This window comes from Engystomops pustulosus, chromosome 9, assembly GCF_040894005.1.
Source record: "Engystomops pustulosus chromosome 9, aEngPut4.maternal, whole genome shotgun sequence".
NCBI classification, from domain to species: Eukaryota; Metazoa; Chordata; class Amphibia; order Anura; family Leptodactylidae; genus Engystomops; species Engystomops pustulosus.
The window spans coordinates 86,081,034-86,099,222 of record NC_092419.1 but is presented as its reverse complement, the minus strand read 5'-3'; the positions used below and the strand labels follow the sequence as shown (position 1 = coordinate 86,099,222).

Genomic DNA, 18,189 nt, shown 5'->3' with positions numbered 1-18,189 from the left:
TGCTCTGCAGCAGGAAACTGGATGATATAGCGCAGCTTAATGCATTTTTCCATCCATTTTTATCTGATGGATGTGGCATATACTGAGCAAACAGTGGCAAATTGTAAGCCTCCTTCTACCAGTAAACGCCTATGAAGGTATCCAAAAAATAAGCCTTAAACAAATGTTTGAATGATGAATACTCCGGTAAGTATCTTGTAAGTTATTGTTCTGTCAAAGCTGCCACATTTTAGTCCATATTATCTGTTTGATCAGACAAGCTATACATGTTCAATAATGCTGTTCAAAGGGATTTTTAAAATGGACAACTATGGGCATCATTGTCATAAGTGACCTCAAAACATTGTTTATTGTTAAAAAAAAAAAAATTAGTGGACAAATCACGACAAGTCCTCTTGTATAGCCAAAGGGCCCAGGACTGCAGAAAGGGGGTTTACGTGTCACCAGGTATGTCATTTTTTGCTGGTGAAAGGTGACCTATGTTGTGCTGATATTTATAAGTTTAACTCACATTACCTGGCTCCCTACCAGTAGCATGTGGTGAGTCCCCTGAGAGGGGGCAGCAGCAGACTGTGCATACCTGTGTCAGTCTCCTCCACACTCATGCAGCTCCCCCCCTCTCCTCACTTCCTCATGTGCATTGAGCAGGCAGGGGAGCGGGATGGTGAGGAGTCGAGGAAGAATACATGAGGAGATACAGGCACACACAGGCTGCAGCTGCCCCTCCACTGGGACTCACCACCTGCTGCTGGCAGGGAGCCAGGTAATGTGAATTAAACTAAAATACTAAAACGATTTTGAATGCTGTCCTGGTACCTGGTTCATCTTGTCACTATGTGCAGATTTTTGTCCAAGTTTTTAATGAGTTTTGAGTGCACAGATTTCGCATCCATGTCTACATATAGTCTAACTTTTTTGTGAATAATACAGAACATTTACATTTCACGATGTCTGTAACATTCCCAGACAGTCATTATCTGAGAATATTTGGGCCCAATAGAACTGTTCAGCTTGCTGGTATAATTGTATACAAAATGACTAAAGATGATGACTAAGGAGATATTTTTAGGGTGAAAGAAGAACACCAAACTGCTGAATGGTAGAAATTCTCCACAAGGCGAGGTGATAGCTTAGGTCGCCTACATTGCTTCTATACTTATCTTCAGTTTATGGTTCCAAAGGGAAATGTCAGATAAACAATAGTTAGCTGGACAACATGCTCACAGGTGCGAGACTGCAAAATATTTGTGGATGAGGCACAGATTATCATGCGAAAGTAATGACAGAGAAACTGGAGGTGGGAAAGGTTTTTTGTTTTATTCTTTAATCGGTTCAGACACCTTGATTCCACTATAAAGTGACGTTTTTAAGGATCCTATTAGAAATACATTGGGGGGAATTCTTTAAGACTAAGCGTCAGTCTTATTCCTCCTGCTGGTGGTCCAGCGCTTGTATCCACTAAAAGGCTTAGGCCTCTTAGCGGATTTAGGTGAAAACTCCTCCAGTTCTGACCTGTAGACTGGATCTGAACTGGCAGAGTTTTTTTGCTACAGTCTCTGACAGTTTTTTGGTAAATGGGGGGGACAAAGTGTTCCTGCCCTATTAAGGCAGTTTTCGAAAGGGTTAGTCATCACTGGGCACTTTGTTGTCACCGTTATTAATGCGGTATGAGTTTGCTTGCAAATTATATGAAATCAGTTTGTGGCATCTTGTTGGTCTAGGGAACTTTTGGGCAGTCCAAATATAGTTCCATTTAGTCCATGACCATGCATGATTCTTCTGGTTTCTTAATGATGAATCATGCTTTTTAACAGGGGTGTAACTAGAAGATGTAGAGGCCCATAGCGGACTTTTGAATGGGACTTCCCTACCCCCTCAGAAAATATACATACAGGCAGTCCCCGGGTTACGTACAAGATAGGGTCCGGAGGTTTGTTGTTAAGTTGAATTTGTATGTAAGTCGAAACTGTATATTTTATAATTGAAGTTCTAGACAATTTTTTTTTTGCCCCAGTGACAATTGGAGTTTCAAAATTTTTTGCTGTAATGGGACCAAGGATTATCAATAAAGCTTCATTACAGATGCATTACAGCTGATTATTGCAATCTGGGACTATAGTAAAGCATCCAGAGAGCTTCACCAGAGGTCACAGTGGGCAGAGGGGTCTGTGTGTAACTAGGGGTCGTCTGTAAGTCAGGTGTCCTTAAGTAGGGGACCGTCTGTATTTGTATACTCAGACATACTCACATTTATAAACTCTTACACACATTTATACACTCATGTGCACACATTTATGCACTGATATATACATTTATGCACTTACACAGATCTGTCCCAGTAGCTACTGACCACATGGGGGAAGTACGTGGCAGGAATTAGAGATGAGAGATTCCTAGTCCTGTAGTTCTGCTGTTCTCTCCCTCTCCCCCAACATTTTATGCTGTGTACTGTGGAAGATGTGCCCTGTTATGTACAGATTATGCTGTACAATGTGCAACATAATGCGGCACATTTACTTATCTGGTGCTGTCGCGATCCCCAAGGTGCGTTCTCTGACAAGGATGAAGTCCGGTGCGATTTTTCAAGATTTTGCGTCCATTTTCCTGCATTCCTTCCGGTGTATGTGAGTGCATTGTCTTGTGACACAATTTGAATTGTAAATCCCGAGCTTAGTCTGAATCAGTCGGGTTGTCCAAAGGCCACGCCCCCCGATTTGTGTCGCATGCAAAATTTGATCGCGTGCGCCAAAAACCCCACTTAAAAGCGGCACAAATCGGAAATAGACGGGAAACCTGACAAAAATGCGCCGTGCAGACCCTTAGTAAATGTGCCCCAATATGTAAATATATTGGAGCACATCCTCTATTCTATAGCGTTTCTCTGATGCCCCCTGACACTGCAGGTCCCAAAGCAGCTGCCATGGCCGCTACTGCTGCAGTTATGCCCCTGCTTTTTAATACTGTAATAGAAAGTGCATGAAAACAATGGAGACGCAGTCTACTAGGAAGCTGAGATGTGAATGAGACCTCTTGGCAGATTATTTAATAGGAAATATTGCTGACTGTATTGGTGAGAAAGGAAGAAATGTGGCTTGTGTCCTTACCATGGAGTCTCCCCAGAGACACATAACAAAGGTTGAGAGTTGTGCTGAAACAGGAAACTCCAGAGGTTCATTTCCTGCACACAGTTTCAATGGACAACATGTAATAACTGTAAAATGTGCTCATTCTGATACTGTAGCGAAGACGTTGATGTAGGCGATTGCTGGTGTGTGAATTTAGAATCTCTGTGGAAGTTCATTACAGCAGCATGTTGTCTTGCCCATAACTGCTCACTTTATCCAGTTAAGACTGCAAATAATGTCATTTGTGTTTCAGGGGAGCTACAATGATGTCATCTCACAATGTCACATGGCAAATTCTCTATAAAGCCAAATTCTAGCTGGTATGAAGAAACTGGTTACAAATGGTAAAATCTAATGAAACATTTGTACATACAGCCGGTCCTCTACTTAACCCCCACACCCGACTTACAGACAACCCATAGTTACAGACAGACCCCTCTGACCTCTGGTGAAGCTTTCTGAATGCTTTCCTTTAGTCCCACATTGCTATAATCAGCTGTAAGGTGTCTGTAATGAAGCTTTATTGATAATCCTTGGTCCCATTACAGGAAAATATGTTTAAACTCCAATTGTCACTGGGGCCAAATTTTTTTTTGTCTGGATCTACAATTATAAAATATACACAGCATATCCTGGGCTACCAAGGTCTACAGGAGGAGGCCTTGAGTCACTAATTCTACCTGTAAACACTGTGCTGGGGTGACAGCTGGGTGTCCACAGAGATGGCTCTGAGTACCACCTCTGGCACCTGTGCCATAGGTTTGCCACCACTGCCTTAAAGAAGATGTGAGTTCAGAATATCTCTGTTCCTCTTACTTATGGCTTTTACCAACTTGCACAGGGCTCTATAATTCTATGGTCACAGCAGCATATATAAAAGTGTAGGAGTATCATCATGATACCTATCTCTTCTACAAGAGGCGAAATGGCTTAGGGCACCAGACTTTGAGCTGTGCTTTATGGCAGGGTGTGATGGTATGAACCAGGCTCATCAAGGGGGCACATTGAGGTTACTCTAACCAATCTTAAAATACAGGAAAACTATTTATAGTTATAATATGGTTTATAGGATAAAACAATGAATTTTGATGGATGTCTCATACCTTGAAGGAGACTCTGTAGGTTGAGTTCAGCTTCTTGATGAAGTTCCTCTACGCAGGGAGGACGTTTGGATGACAGGAATACATTTACAGGCTGCTGTTGCCAGTTAGTCAGCTTGGAATGGTCTAATGTGGAGGCAGCTACAAGAAGTAAAAAATAAAAACATGTTATTGGCAGGCATATCAGCTCATCATCATATTCTGGAGCTTATTTTTAAGCTGTGATCCTCATTCAAAACATATTTTTGCATTTCTTTAGCAAAGCATTTGTGAAATTGCATAATGTCATTGTTTAAAGAGAATCTGTCACAAAGAGGAATGACAGGTCTGCCACTTGTAATGAGCTATATACAGTATGACTGCAAAGCGCTGATTCAGCAATGGATTATGCTTGGATTGGAAGAGGCGCATCCTCTCCACCAGGGCCGGTTTTAAAGTGGGGCCCTGAGCAAAGCTAAAAGTGGGGCCCAAAAATAAAACTATTTTATGAACAGTCACAGTCATTGAGAGGCTCCTTTACCCCTACACAATAATATCACTTTGTAGTTACACACAGTAGTAGGTAAGTATCTGTAATATGGGGCTGTAGGAGACTTGTATAGGAGATAAATGATAGGGAGATGGATAATAGAATATAAATATGAAAGATGATATAGATTTATAGATACAGATAGATGATAGATATATAGTCAAGAGATGGATGATAAGCATCTTCACCCGGGCATTCAACAAAGGGGTATTAAAGGAGCAATACATCCTCTGCACCCACAAAAGTCCACATGCAGGTGGCCCCTTTAGGACATGGGGCCCAGGGCAAATGTCCAGTTTGCCGGCCCCTAACGACGGCCCTACTCTTCAACTCCCCCCACATGGGTCACTATGATGGACATGCATTGGCTATCCTTATACACATGTTGGAAATAGTGCATTGTGCACATGTGCATTAACCCTACTGGGATCCTTATAGCAGGACAGAAGACACCGAAGAGACCAGACCAGACGAAAGGTGAGTATTATGGGTTTTTTTTAAATTGAAAAACCTGCATTGGAATGGGGGATAAAAACGAGGGAGCAGTATAAAAGGGGCCATAATTGAAAGGGCATGAGGATTGGGGGAATTATAAAAGGGGGCATAATAGAGTGGATATTATAAAAGGAGGCATATTAGAGAAGAGTATTATAAAAGGGTGCACAATGAAAGGAGGCATAATAAAGTGGGCATTAAGAGGGTGCAGTATGAAAGATGTCATAATAAGAGGGGGCGTTATGAATGGGATGTAATGAGAGGGGCATTAGGTATTGGGTAGAGCTAAGGTATATTAATCTGGCCCTCTAAAACCGTTGCAATTTCTCATGTATCCTCATGGAAAAATAAACTGCTCATCCCTGATCTAGACCCTTATTGAAACTCTCTGCTGTCCCTGCTGTGAGCAGCTCCTGAGCTCAGCTATAACACAGATTCACAGTTCTTATAGTAAAGAAAACGTGATATGATTTTGGTTTTGTTTTGCTACGTATTTGTTGCTATTTCCTCATAACAAAAATAAACTACCCTCCCTGCCTTGAACAGTATTTTCCTCTCATTATATCATCAGCAAAAACTTTCTGTTATTGTAGTTATGTCCCCACCCATTTCAAAACCAGTGAAATAACATTTGATCTGGAGGACTAAATACAATGTGAAATTGAGCTAAAATATAAGTCTGACTCTTATTTCTGACTCTTAAATCCTTACGTTGCTGAAGAAGGAATAACTATTCCTGGCATTCATACTGTAGAATTAATGTTTTGTTGTTAAAACTGGACAGCATGTTTCTTCTGTCTGCTAGCTGAAATGCCAGATAGCAACCAAGAGATAGCTTCCTACATGGTGTAACCACTGGAAGGGCTTAGGATGCTCCAGTGAAATAAGAACTACCATGATCTGACTAGGGACTCTTTACTTACACACAGGGCCGGCGCCAGCACTGGTAATACTGGGCAAGTGCCGGGGCCCAGAGCTGCTGGGAAAGGGGGGGCCCACATAAGGCTGTACATAAGGAATCCATGGGGACGAAGGGCTGTATCTAATGAATCCATGGAGATTGAGGGGAGCTTTATATAAAATAACTATATGGTGGCTGTTTAGTAAGCTTTTGAATATTTTAGGGAACAAGAGACTGTTTCTAAATTTTTAATGCCGCCAAGTGCAAAGGGGTCCACTAAGGCTCTGTCACCCAAGGGCCTATTGAAAGTTGGAGCCGACCCTGCTTACACATAAGAAACACTTATTGATATAGAGCCCCACGGGATATTTCTTGACCAGACATTATGGGGCAGATTTACTTACCCGGTCCATTCGCGATCCAGCGGCGAGTTTTCTGCAGAGGATTCGGATCCGGCCGGCGATTCACTAAGGTAGTTCCTCCGACGTCCACCAGGTGTCGCTGCGGCGCTGAATTTCATCGGAATGCACTGAAGTTCACCAAGCCGGGCCGCGTGCAGGTAAGCGCGTGTCAAGCGACACTTTAAAAAAAAAAAAAAGCGGCGTTTTTTCCGAATCCGACGGGTTTTCGTACGGCCACGCCCCCCCCCCGATTTTCATCACGTGCATACCGGCGCCGATGCGCCACAATCCGATCATGTGCGCCAAAATCCCGGGGCAATTCAGGGAAAATAGGCGCAAATCGGAAATATTTAGATAACCCGTCGGCAAAACGTGAATCGGGCCCTTAGTAAATGACCCCCATTGCCTTTTCCAGGCTATTTATATGACTTATTTTCAATTTATCATGTTCCAGATAGGATGTCACTGAGGTTTTCTTGGCTATCCAATTATAGAGCCACCACAAAATGCATAAAAGTGACAGCCACACATGTCTTCATAACACTGAGGTCTCCTAAAACACAGATAGTCATACACAATCCATCATCTTATATAAGTATGTTGTGAAATCATCCTCCAGGTGAAGGCTATAGACACAACTTTTTATTATTTTATAATGTAGTAGATAGATATTAGATAGGTATTAAAAAGTTTTAGATAGGTAGTGAAAGTTTTAGGTGTAACAATGAAGCAACGCATATGTGCAACGCATTTCGGGAATGCACTGTTCCCTTCATAAGATGGTAGCTGACAGCTATGGCACAACAGGTCTTTAGCATTGTTGCTGTGTAGTAGCTGTGTTCATGAGTACGCTACTTTATGCTGCATATGGAGAAATTTTGTTTCACAATTCTCTTTCCTTCCTAAATTAGTTTCCTCAGATCTAAGCAACGGCCAAGAAAAAACAAGGTAGTTCTTCTTTTTGCTCAATAATTTTATTACTTAAATGTTTACCAGTATTAGTTATGCTACACAAGTATCATAAAAGGAATCTGTTGGTGGCTTATATATGGCTAAAGTTGTGGATAATAATGATGGTGGGGGGAATTTATTAAAGGGGTTTTCCCACGAACACAGGATAGGGACTAACTTGCTGATCAATGGGGGTCTCAGTGATGAGACTCCCACAGATCACAGATCCACGAACCTCCGTCGGACCCCTTGTAATGGAGCAGACGGCCTAACTTGTGTTTGTAGGAAAACCCCTTTAAGACGCTTTGAAAGCCTGTCTTTATTATCCCCCGTCTGCCATGTTGCATGAGTTCCATTGGTGACTTTTCCAGCTCAGACTATAGTTAATATGTCAGGCTCCAATATGTCCCACTCCATTACACCCAAAGTGGTGCGTGGGGTGGCAAACCAACAAAAATGTCAGAAATGGAGCTTTTAACATAACTTCCCCACAAGAAAACTGGCAGAGAAGGCCTGTTAAATTCCCTGGATATGTCTAATGGTATTTCCCTGTAATCTAAAATGTTAATTAAAGGGAACCTGTCACCAGGGACTTAAAGGGAACCTACCACCACAAATCTACCTATAAAGGTAGATCGGGTGGTAGGTGGATCAATGGGACGTGAGGATAGCCCTTTCAAGGGCATTCGCAGAACAGCAGGCCCAGGCCTGCGCGGTCACTGCTCCGAAGCCGGGGCTGCACAGGCGCGGGCCTGCTGTTCTGCGCATGCGCGCCGAAGATGGTGAGTAGGAGGAGAAAAGAGGCTACCGGGGCGTGGAGTAGCCGCGCCATGTAACCTCAGATGTGGCTACTCCACGTCCCAGTAGCCGCATAATAAAATTTGCATAAAAGTCTAATAAAAGCTACTAAAAGAGTGCGGGGACGTGAGGATTAGCCCTTGAAAGGGCTATCCTCACGTCCCATTGATCCACCTACCACCTGATCTACCTTTATAGGTAGATTTGTGGTGGTACGTTCCCTTTAATTTTCACTAAAGACAGATTGTAAAATCCCATGAAACCTGCATTGCAAAAATGCCTTTCTGCCTTTTCTAAGCATTTGCATTACAGTATAATAGTGTGTTATAACTTACTCTTGCTCCATGACCAAAATCCTGGGGTAGTCACAGGGGCTGGACTTTGGTTTGCATGCTTTTCAAAAAAGCAACATGTGACTTGTCTGAATTGCAGGCTGTCTCCATGTTTGTGCTCCTGTATAGCTCTGTCCCTCCCCCACTGATGTCATGTCACCAGGCTGTGAGCTCTGAGAAGGAGCAGGAGGTGGAGCTGTACAGGAGCACAAAGGTGGGGGCCAAGCTCTGAGGAATGAGTAACAGACAAGTCACATGTTGTTTTTTGAAATGCATCTAAACTAAAGTCCAGCCCCTGTGAGTACCCCAAGATTTTGTCAGGGTGCAAGAGTAAGTTATAACACACAATTATATTGTAATGCTAATGCTTAGAAAAGGCAGAAAGGCGTATTTGCACTGCAGGTGTCATGGGCTTTTACAATCTGTCTTTAGTGAAAATGAGCTCCCTGGTGACAGGTTCCCTTTAAAACATAATGAAATGTCCAGTCACTTGTTACTTATATATACATATAAAGTAGATGTCAAATTTAGACCTTTGATATTGTAGATTTGGTGTCAGTCTGTGTGGGTGGAGTGAGCCGGCTCTCACTGTATCTTCTAAAAGTCCTATCAAGATCTTTCTGGATTCCTCAAAATCATCTTAACCTATGTACCACAGAGTTTGGCACTTCTCCCTCTGCCCCCATACGCTTGATACAAATGAAGTATGGTTTTAGAAAGTAAAACTATTTAAAGTCACAACTCACATGGTAATTTCTAGTGGCGGGTTTTTTAATTAAAAAGAGACCTAGATCTGGTATTCTGGGTACAACTCTATAGTGAGCAGGGGAAATACACAGAAATATGTTCATTTGAATATATACTGTATGTTTGTGACCGTTAGATACAGTGTGGCCCATGAAAACATACATGACCTAATACCTCCTGGGATTTGGGTGTAACTGTATAGTTCTGTTCCTCTTTTTTAGAATATATTTATCCTAGAAAAACATTGCTTTGAAGCCTTTTATTTTTACTTTTACTTTTTATATCAAAGATAGTATCTCTAAACCACACCATCAGTTTACAACAGAATTTTTAAAAACTCTATACTACCTACATGTTTGTACAAATGTTCACTCAACATATTCACTAAAGAAAACTATTCTACATAAATATACATCAAGAGAGACCAAAATATACATCCTAGAAAGTAAAAGGTATATTTCATCAATTAGGTTTTCGAACTTAGTTAAAGAGGTTATCAAGAGATAAAAACAATAAACTACTTATACTCCCCTCCTCCGGCGCTCTCATTACTCTATGGCACTGCGCAGTAGCTCTGGCTTCAGAGTCGGGATCGCGCAGCCACCAGCTTGCGTTCTGTGCATGCGCAGAACTCTGGCTTTGCGGATGAGCTCCTTGTTGCTGCGCACTGAAGATGTCTAGGTAGGAGGATCAAAGAGGCTACTGGGGCGTGGAGTAGCTGTGACGTGTAGCCTCAGCTCCCGCTACTCCACACCCCGGCAGCCTCTTTTTTAATCAGGGTAATGTGCAAATTTAATAAAGATAGAGGGGAGCAAATGATTAGCCCTAAAAAAGGGCTATTCTAACATACGTTAGATGCACTTACCACTGGATCTACATTAATAGGTAGATCCGTGGTGGTGGGTTTCCTTCAAAGATTCCTAATACTCACATTATATTGCTTCTATGTGCTTACTAAGGCGGTTTTTACACGACCGTATATGTGGCTATATGCTAGCCGTATGTACAGCTGCCATAGAAGTATATTGTGTACCGTAGCGTGCTGTCACCAGAAAAAGGATATATCAAGCTTTATCTTTAGCCGTGCGGCACTGCTTCCTATGGAGAAGGAATGGGCGAGCAGCGTGTGCTACACCCAAATCCAGGCCCGAGGAAGCCCAAATTATTGTGAAAGCAGCCTAAGACTATGGGGAATGGGGATTTACCAAAAGTGTCTGAGAGCAGAACTGTTCTAGTTGTCCATGGCGACCAATCAGAGCTCAACTTTAATATTATTAACAGATGTGGTAAAATGAAAACTGAGCTCTGATTGGTTGCCATGAGAAACTAGAAGAGTTCTGCTCTCAAACGCTTCCAATAAATCTCCCCCTATATGTCCACTAGGGCTATGTCTTTGAAGCATATATCTATGTTAGTATTCAGTAACAGATTCCTAGATACACTACATACATCAGGTTATTCCTACCATTATCTCTTCTCTTAGTTCCCATAACAACCCCAGTTTCTGTATTATACTGTGTCCTCACGGGAATCCTAATAGGATAGTTTCTATGTGAACAGAACATTTTATTAACAAGTGAGACTTTCTTGTGTCATATGCTGCATGCTCGTATAGGTCCAATCATTTTTCTTGGTCTTATTTAGTGTTCCCAGTGCAGCAGTCATAAGAATTTCTATATTACACTGCAGAAAAATATAACTTATAGGTTTGTAATTTAGGGTCACTTAACAGCAACAATGGGGGACATTTACCATCGATTTGCGTTCCACCCGTTTCCCGAGGTGCGTTTCCCAACGAGAATGCACTCTGGTGCGATTCACTAAGATCGTGGGGTGGCACGGTGGCTAAATGAGTAGCACTTCTGCCTTGCGGGACTGGGGACCTGGGTTCGAATCCCACCCAGGTGAACATCTGCAAAGAGCTCTCCGTGTTTACGTGGTACTCCGGTTTCCTCCCACACTCCAAAACATACTGGTAGGTTGTTTAGATTGCGAGCCCCATGGGGACAGGGACCAATTTGTCATGTTTTGTGCAGTGCTGCGTAATCTGTGTGCGCTATATAAATAAAGAATTATTATTATTACCGTGCACACGATGTCCTGCATGTGTCGCTTCCCAGCTCAGGTCCGACAGAGTTCACCTTCTTCTTCCCGGTGGATGTAAGTGCATTGTCTTGCGACACAATTCTGAAGTTAAATCCCGCGGTTTGTCCGCCACACGGTTTGTGTTGCATGAAAGCCGCCCCTGATGCGCCAAAATCTGATCACGTGCGACACAATCCCCTGCTAAATGCGGCTCAAATTGGAAATAGTCGGAATACCCGCCGATACTGCCGTCCGCGGACGTTTAAATAAGTCCCATTGAGTCCTTCCTGACTTTATACTAGTACTGTAGCCAGGGTCAGCCTTGGCCTTCATTGTACATGGAGACCAAAGCAAGGAGTACCAATCTATACTCTTTACCCACCACAACCAAGGGGACACATCTGGCAGCTTTCCATCATACATCTCAGTGCATATAATAAGGTTGAAGGATTTACAATGCTTATGTTGCTAATCATCAAAGGAGATCATAACACTTTTATCTCCTTGGACTGCTAGCAACATATCTTATCCCATCCTGGAAAACGTATTTGCATATTTTCCCAGCAATATAAGTGGTCTGTATACACCACTCCTGGCTCCTTGGCCCAGGTAACACTGTGACCACTGCAGCCTCTATATCTGTGGCCTCTATATCTGCGGCACTGCATATACAGGTTGTTGCGCCTGGATAAAACATGGAACTAAAGTAATCAGCATCTTGTAAAAAAAAAAATCCTGTTTATTTTTCCAATATTTTGATAGGAAACTGTGTTATGTCACCAATTACATCACAAAGATTTCTTGTACAAAATATACATATACACAGATCATGGTAACAATGATTTAATAGTTATTAAATATTAAATTTTATCCCCCCCCCCCCCAGACATAACAGAAACACATTTTGCATTTGGTGCGCTATACTTTGATATCATGTATAACTTATGTTACTAAATACATAAAATTATAACTCCCCACCCAGCCACCTAATGCACCCAATACCTAGCTAATATTGTACTGTCACTAATTAATGTAAGTAATAGCAGCGGGCAATAAAAAGCTATCCCAAAGTTTGTTTATTTATGAGTTGCATTGAGTTTACTTCCCAGAAAATCACAAACGTGGGGCTTAAAGGGGTTGGCAAAGAATTTAAACAGATGGCCTGAGCTTTAAAACCCAGACCCTAAGCATGTGACACAGAACGTAAAAGACATTTTAAGACCCAGGGTCATTGGTACCTGAATGTCCATGTCTTATTTTGCAGTTTTGTTAAGCTCTTCTGATAATATCAATATAATTTCATTGATATTTCATTGATCATTTTTACTTAGTTTAATTAATTAAATTTTTTTGTTCATAAACAAGTGACTAAAATATGAAAAAGTATGTGTAACCTGAACCAAAATAAGTAACAAAATACATACAGCGTCAATTCATAGCCCTTCCCCAGGATCAGCTACGGATGCAGAGGGTGCATGTACTTTTGCAAACTGTCAGCTCTGTCTCCCTCCTTCTCTATTTTGCCTTCAGCTGATAGGCTATAAAGCTACAGCTATAACATCTGGGATAACTACTGGAATGCAGTTCTTTTAAAGAGGAGAATCTTCCATTTTAATCCCTTGTAGATTAAACATATTCACAGCTAAAGTTACAGTCATAAGTGAGAGCGATATTGGAAAATCGTACTCCAAACTGTAAATTTAACAATGTTACTGTGTCTGTGGCACCTAGAAATAATCCTTAAGCTATGTCAAAGGGAAAATTCTCTTCTTTAATATTACACTAGAACTGCGTTTCTAGTTACTAAAGGCGGTGGAAGCTGTGAAGGGGTTAAGGCTACACATGGGATCTTAGCTTTAACAGCTATAAAGATGTTTTTCAAAATGACTTGGGAAAAATAAAAAAATAAAGTGGCAGAATATTGTGGCTAAATGTAAACACATAGCCGATCACTTCATTACATTTGAGCCCTATAAATATCAAACCATAGGATCCCTTTAAGAACTGGTTCACATACTAATATATATTTGTGCATTTCTTTTTAGGAAATGCCACCAGTAACTTCTAATTACTTATTGACTGGATTCTGAGTATTTCATATATAAGGCAGTCCCCGGGTTACGTACAGGATAGGTTCTTAAGTTGAATTTGTTTTTAAGTCGGAAAATGTTTATTTTATAATTGCAGCTCCATTGTGTCCCAGTGACAATTGGATTTTCAAAATGTTGTGCTGCCATAGGAACAAGGATTATCAATAAAGCTTCATTACAAACACCTTACAGCTGATCATTACAGCCTGGGAGTAAAGTAACAGCCAGAGAGCTTCACCAGAGGTCAAAGGGGGCAGAGGGGTTGTATGTATGTACCCTATCCATGTTCAGATCCGTACAAATAAGAAGGACTCATCAATAATTGTCACAGTTCACGGTTGTTTCTCATATAATATACTGTAGCAATAGATACATTCACACTAAACAAGGTAACAAGTCACTCATCATTGACCACTGACTCCTTTCATAAGGGTACACTAAGCGATTATCTCTAATTATGTTTATAATGACATAACACCAAGGAAGGTAAAAAAAACATTGTTAATCCTGGAGATTTTCTATTCTTTATGTTTACTTTCAGGGGGTTATAATTCTCTCCATGTGCTTATAAAGTGATGATAATAGCTTCAGAGCGTTCCTACCTTGCTGCAGAGCATCGCCTACTCATAGTGACCGCGTCCTCAAACTTGTAACTGTTCATTTTAACTCACCGCATCACCCGCCCGCCCCATGTTAGGGAAGAGGACATGCCCTGCGGTTGTGGTTAAGAAGATAGGGTGTGTGTGTTTACATGTGTTTGCTGTGTTTTTTGCTATGAGTCAATGCAAAACATGTAGAAAGGAAGGAAAAAACAGCATCACAAGGCTCAGATTACTGAGCATCCCTTACAACCGGCCCATTACATGCATGATCCCAAAACTCTGCTCAGCTTAGTAGAACGGAAAATGACAGAGAATGGTTTAGCAAATCTGCTCACTCCAATGCTTTGTGGCTACTAACTTAGGAAAAGAGGTGAAGGTTATAACTACAGTGGTAGCAGCCATAGCAGCCGATATGGGCCCCGAAGTGACCTTAAAGAATGGAGAATGTTCACCATTATATACATATTATGCTGCACATTGTACAGTATATGTACCGTATATACTCAAGTATAAGCTGAGCTTTTCAGCACAAAAATTTTGCTAAAAAAACCCCTAACTCGGCTTATACTTGAGTCTATAAAAAATGTACATTTTACTCACCTTTCCACTGCCTTCACAGGTCCTGTTCTTGCTTCGGGTGCTCCAGCTCTGTCTTCAGGTCCTCCAGGTTTTTCCAGCTTCATTTCAGATCCTCCGGCTTCTCTTCGGGTCCCCTCACGATGCCTGCGGCGCACAAACAATGACGTCGGCAAGTGGCTGACGTCATCAGGTGTGCCGGCCGTGTGCCGGCCGCGATCCCGAAGAGGAACTGGAAAAACCTGAAGAGGACCCGGAGGACCCAAAGAAGAAGCGGGAGCACCTGAAGCAAGAAGAGGACCGACGGGGTGTCGGAAAGGTGATTACAGTGTTAATTTTTTTTTATAGGCCAGGCATGCTCGGGGAAGGGGCTGGTCAGCTATGTACTTGGGGGATGGGCTGGCAGGCTATATATTGGGGGGCAGGGGCTGGTTGTATACTGGGGGCAGGGGCTGGCTTTATACTGTGGGGCATGGGCTGGCTGTATACTGGGGGGCAGGGGCTGGCTGTATAGGGGGAGAGGGGCTGACGGGCTATATACTGAGGGGGCAGGGGCGGGCTGTATACTGGGGCAGGGGCTGGCTGTATACTGGGGGGCAAGGGCTGGCTGTATACTGGGGATCAGGAGCTGGCAGGCTATATAGTGTAGGGCAAGTGCTGACTGTATACTAGGAGAGCAGGGGCTAGCAGGCTATATACTGGGGAGGCTGTGTCCAATGCATTTCCCACCCTAGGTTTATACTTGAGTCAATAAGTTTTCCCAGTTTTTGATGGTAAAATTAGGTACCTCGGCTTATACTCGAGTCAGCTTATACTCAAGTATATAACATATATGTGATGTATATATCCTGTATATGTGTGTGTATCTGTGATGTGTATATGCTGTATGTGTGTATATATATATACAGTATATAGAGGCTTTTCTCCTCAGCAGTACTTCCTGCATTTTCTACTGCCTCTCGCTGCACAGCGGCTCATCATCATCCTCTTCCACAGCTTGCAATCCATGTCTGAAGAAGGTCTATAGTAAAGACCGAAACGTTACATGAATTTGGATTGTCATACTTTGTACACCAGTAAAATTCTGTGTTTTTGCTTCATCAAATGGAGTGCCAAGTGTTTTTTTATTATAATTATACTTAACGGACTGGTATCCTACTTGAGCACCTTCTTGCACACCCAGTGGAGTGACGTGCAGTCCTTTACAACAGTATGTGTGTATATATGCTGTACATCTGTATATGGCACTGTATGTGTGTGTATATGTGATGTGTCTATGCTCTACATGTGTTCGTATGTGTGTAAGGCTTGCGACTGTACATACGACCTCCATAGATGCCAATGGCTGTCATGTCCTATCTTTCCCCGTGTGCACGGGTGTACACCGTGCATCTCTATGGAGAGGGGAGGTGTCACCCCTCCTCTCTAGGGTGATTTACATATGCCCACCCGGCCATAGCCGTGCATGCGTTCATGAGAATTCGGCATAAGGCTACATTCACATGATGTATGCCCATTGTACCGTAGTACGGCGGGCATACATCGGCGCTGCGGAGAGGAGCAGGAGATGAGGGCTGCTCACCCCCGCCCCTCTCCATAGGAAGATACAGCGTACATGTCCTATCTTTTCCCGGGCTACGGAGCGGGACGTTGCCGCACGTGTGCTGCACTGTACCGCTCCCGTACAGGGCCGTGAGCCTATAGAAGTGTATGGGGGACGTATATCGGCCGTATATACGTCGGCCGTATATACGTCCCCCATACATGTGTGTGAATGTAGCCTAAGGGTGTGAAAAATGTGTGTCTATAAGTGAAGAACTGTATGTTTATGTATATATAAATGTGATGTGTATATTTTTAAGCGAGAAGGGGGCCCCATTCAGAAATCTGTTATGGTCCCTGTCGGCACTGAACTGTATAGAACCATACTTAATTTTAGCATAATGGGATAGCAGGAGGACGCCAGTACACGCCCTATGATGTGAATACAAGCAGTCCCTGGGTTACGTACAGGATAGATTTTTTAGGTCTGTACTTAAAGGGATTTCCCACGAACACAAGTTAGACCCCGATGCTCAGTGATGAGACAAGGGGTCCGATGGGGTCCCACGTTCCTCTGTCGGACCCCTCCTGGCTCCATCAGAGTAAAGGAGCAGACGGAGATCGGTGAGCGCGGCGCTCTGCATTTTCTGTATATAGAGATTAATAGAGCAGAATGGTCATGCATGGCCGTATGCTTCATTACTCCGATGGAGCCACGAGGGGTCCGACGGAAGTACATAGGACCCCTCGTTTTTGTGATCCGTGGCAGTCTCATCACTGAGAGTCCCACTGATCAACCAGTTAGGCCCTATCCTGTTGATAGGGCCTAACTTCTGTTTGTGGGAAAACCAAGGAACCACAGTCCAGAATTAACATAAGCTGATGCATAATTATAAATTAGATTTTATTTACTAGAAGAGTAATTATGAAACTTTCTTCCATACAAAATGTTATGTGAACTCACTTTTTTTCTTAAAGTACCCTGGAATCATGAAATCATTTTACAGTTAGTATATTACTGGAGACATTTTTTTAAAGGAAATCTGCCTAAAAAATTAATGTTCTTAGATTTGTTAACCATGGCTTCCTTCCTTCTTAAAGCAACTTTTAAAATGATGCTTCTGAGCATGAAGGGCTCTGGGGGGACGTTACCAGAGCCCACCTGTGCTTTAGCTTACACTGCAAGGAACACTTTCCACTGTGTGCCGAAACTTCCTCTGCTGAAGGGAGATTACATCAGGCAGAGGGAGGGGGAAGTGCTGAGGGAGCAGAGGGGGAGATAGTGTAACAGCTTGGGAAGCTACAGCACAGAAGGGCCCTGATAGTGCCATCTAGAGCCCTTCTGGCTTATTAGCATAATTTTAAAAGTTGATTTTAAAAGGTAGAAGGCCATGGCTAACAAATCTAAGGATATTACCACAGTAACAATGCCTGGATGTATGAGTAAGTTTCCCGGGTTTATCATACCTGATTTTGAATGGAGACTTTCTTTGAGCCAGAGATTGCTCTCCTTTATACTTAAAGGGAACCTGTCACCAGGAATGTCATTTTTAGCGTGTGACAGCCTATGTCATGCTGATTATAAGAATGCCTTTGTTTCCATTCTAAATAATTTCAGTACTTTATAATAGTTTATTTTACATTACCTGGCTCTCGTCTAAAAGTGTGTGGTAAGTTCCGGAAGAGGGGCAGCTGCAGCCTGTGTGTGTCACAGGCCCACACAGGCTGCAGATGCCTCCCATCACTGAGACTCACCTCATGCTGCTGTATAGCATAGGCTATTGGAACCGGTCACCAGCTAAAAATGACATTCCTGATGAAAGGAGCACTTTAGGCTCACAAAAAGTTTGACAGAATGACACACAAACAGATTGACCAACTGCATAAGCTTCTGTAAAATGAGACAATAGGGGTA

The 18,189-nt window shown here is 42.5% G+C and overlaps 1 protein-coding gene across 3 annotated transcripts in view; it reads right to left on the bottom strand.

The window, feature by feature from the left end:
• The window catches only part of NHSL2 (NHS like 2), a 148,279-nt gene that overhangs the window by 22,092 nt on the left and 107,998 nt on the right, over window positions 1-18,189 (bottom strand). For all 3 annotated transcript variants that reach the window (XM_072124481.1, XM_072124482.1, XM_072124483.1), the window contains exon 2: window positions 4,229-4,366. In XM_072124481.1, coding sequence (XP_071980582.1) covers window positions 4,229-4,366 — 138 coding nt within the window. The remainder of the gene's footprint in view (window positions 1-4,228; window positions 4,367-18,189) is intronic.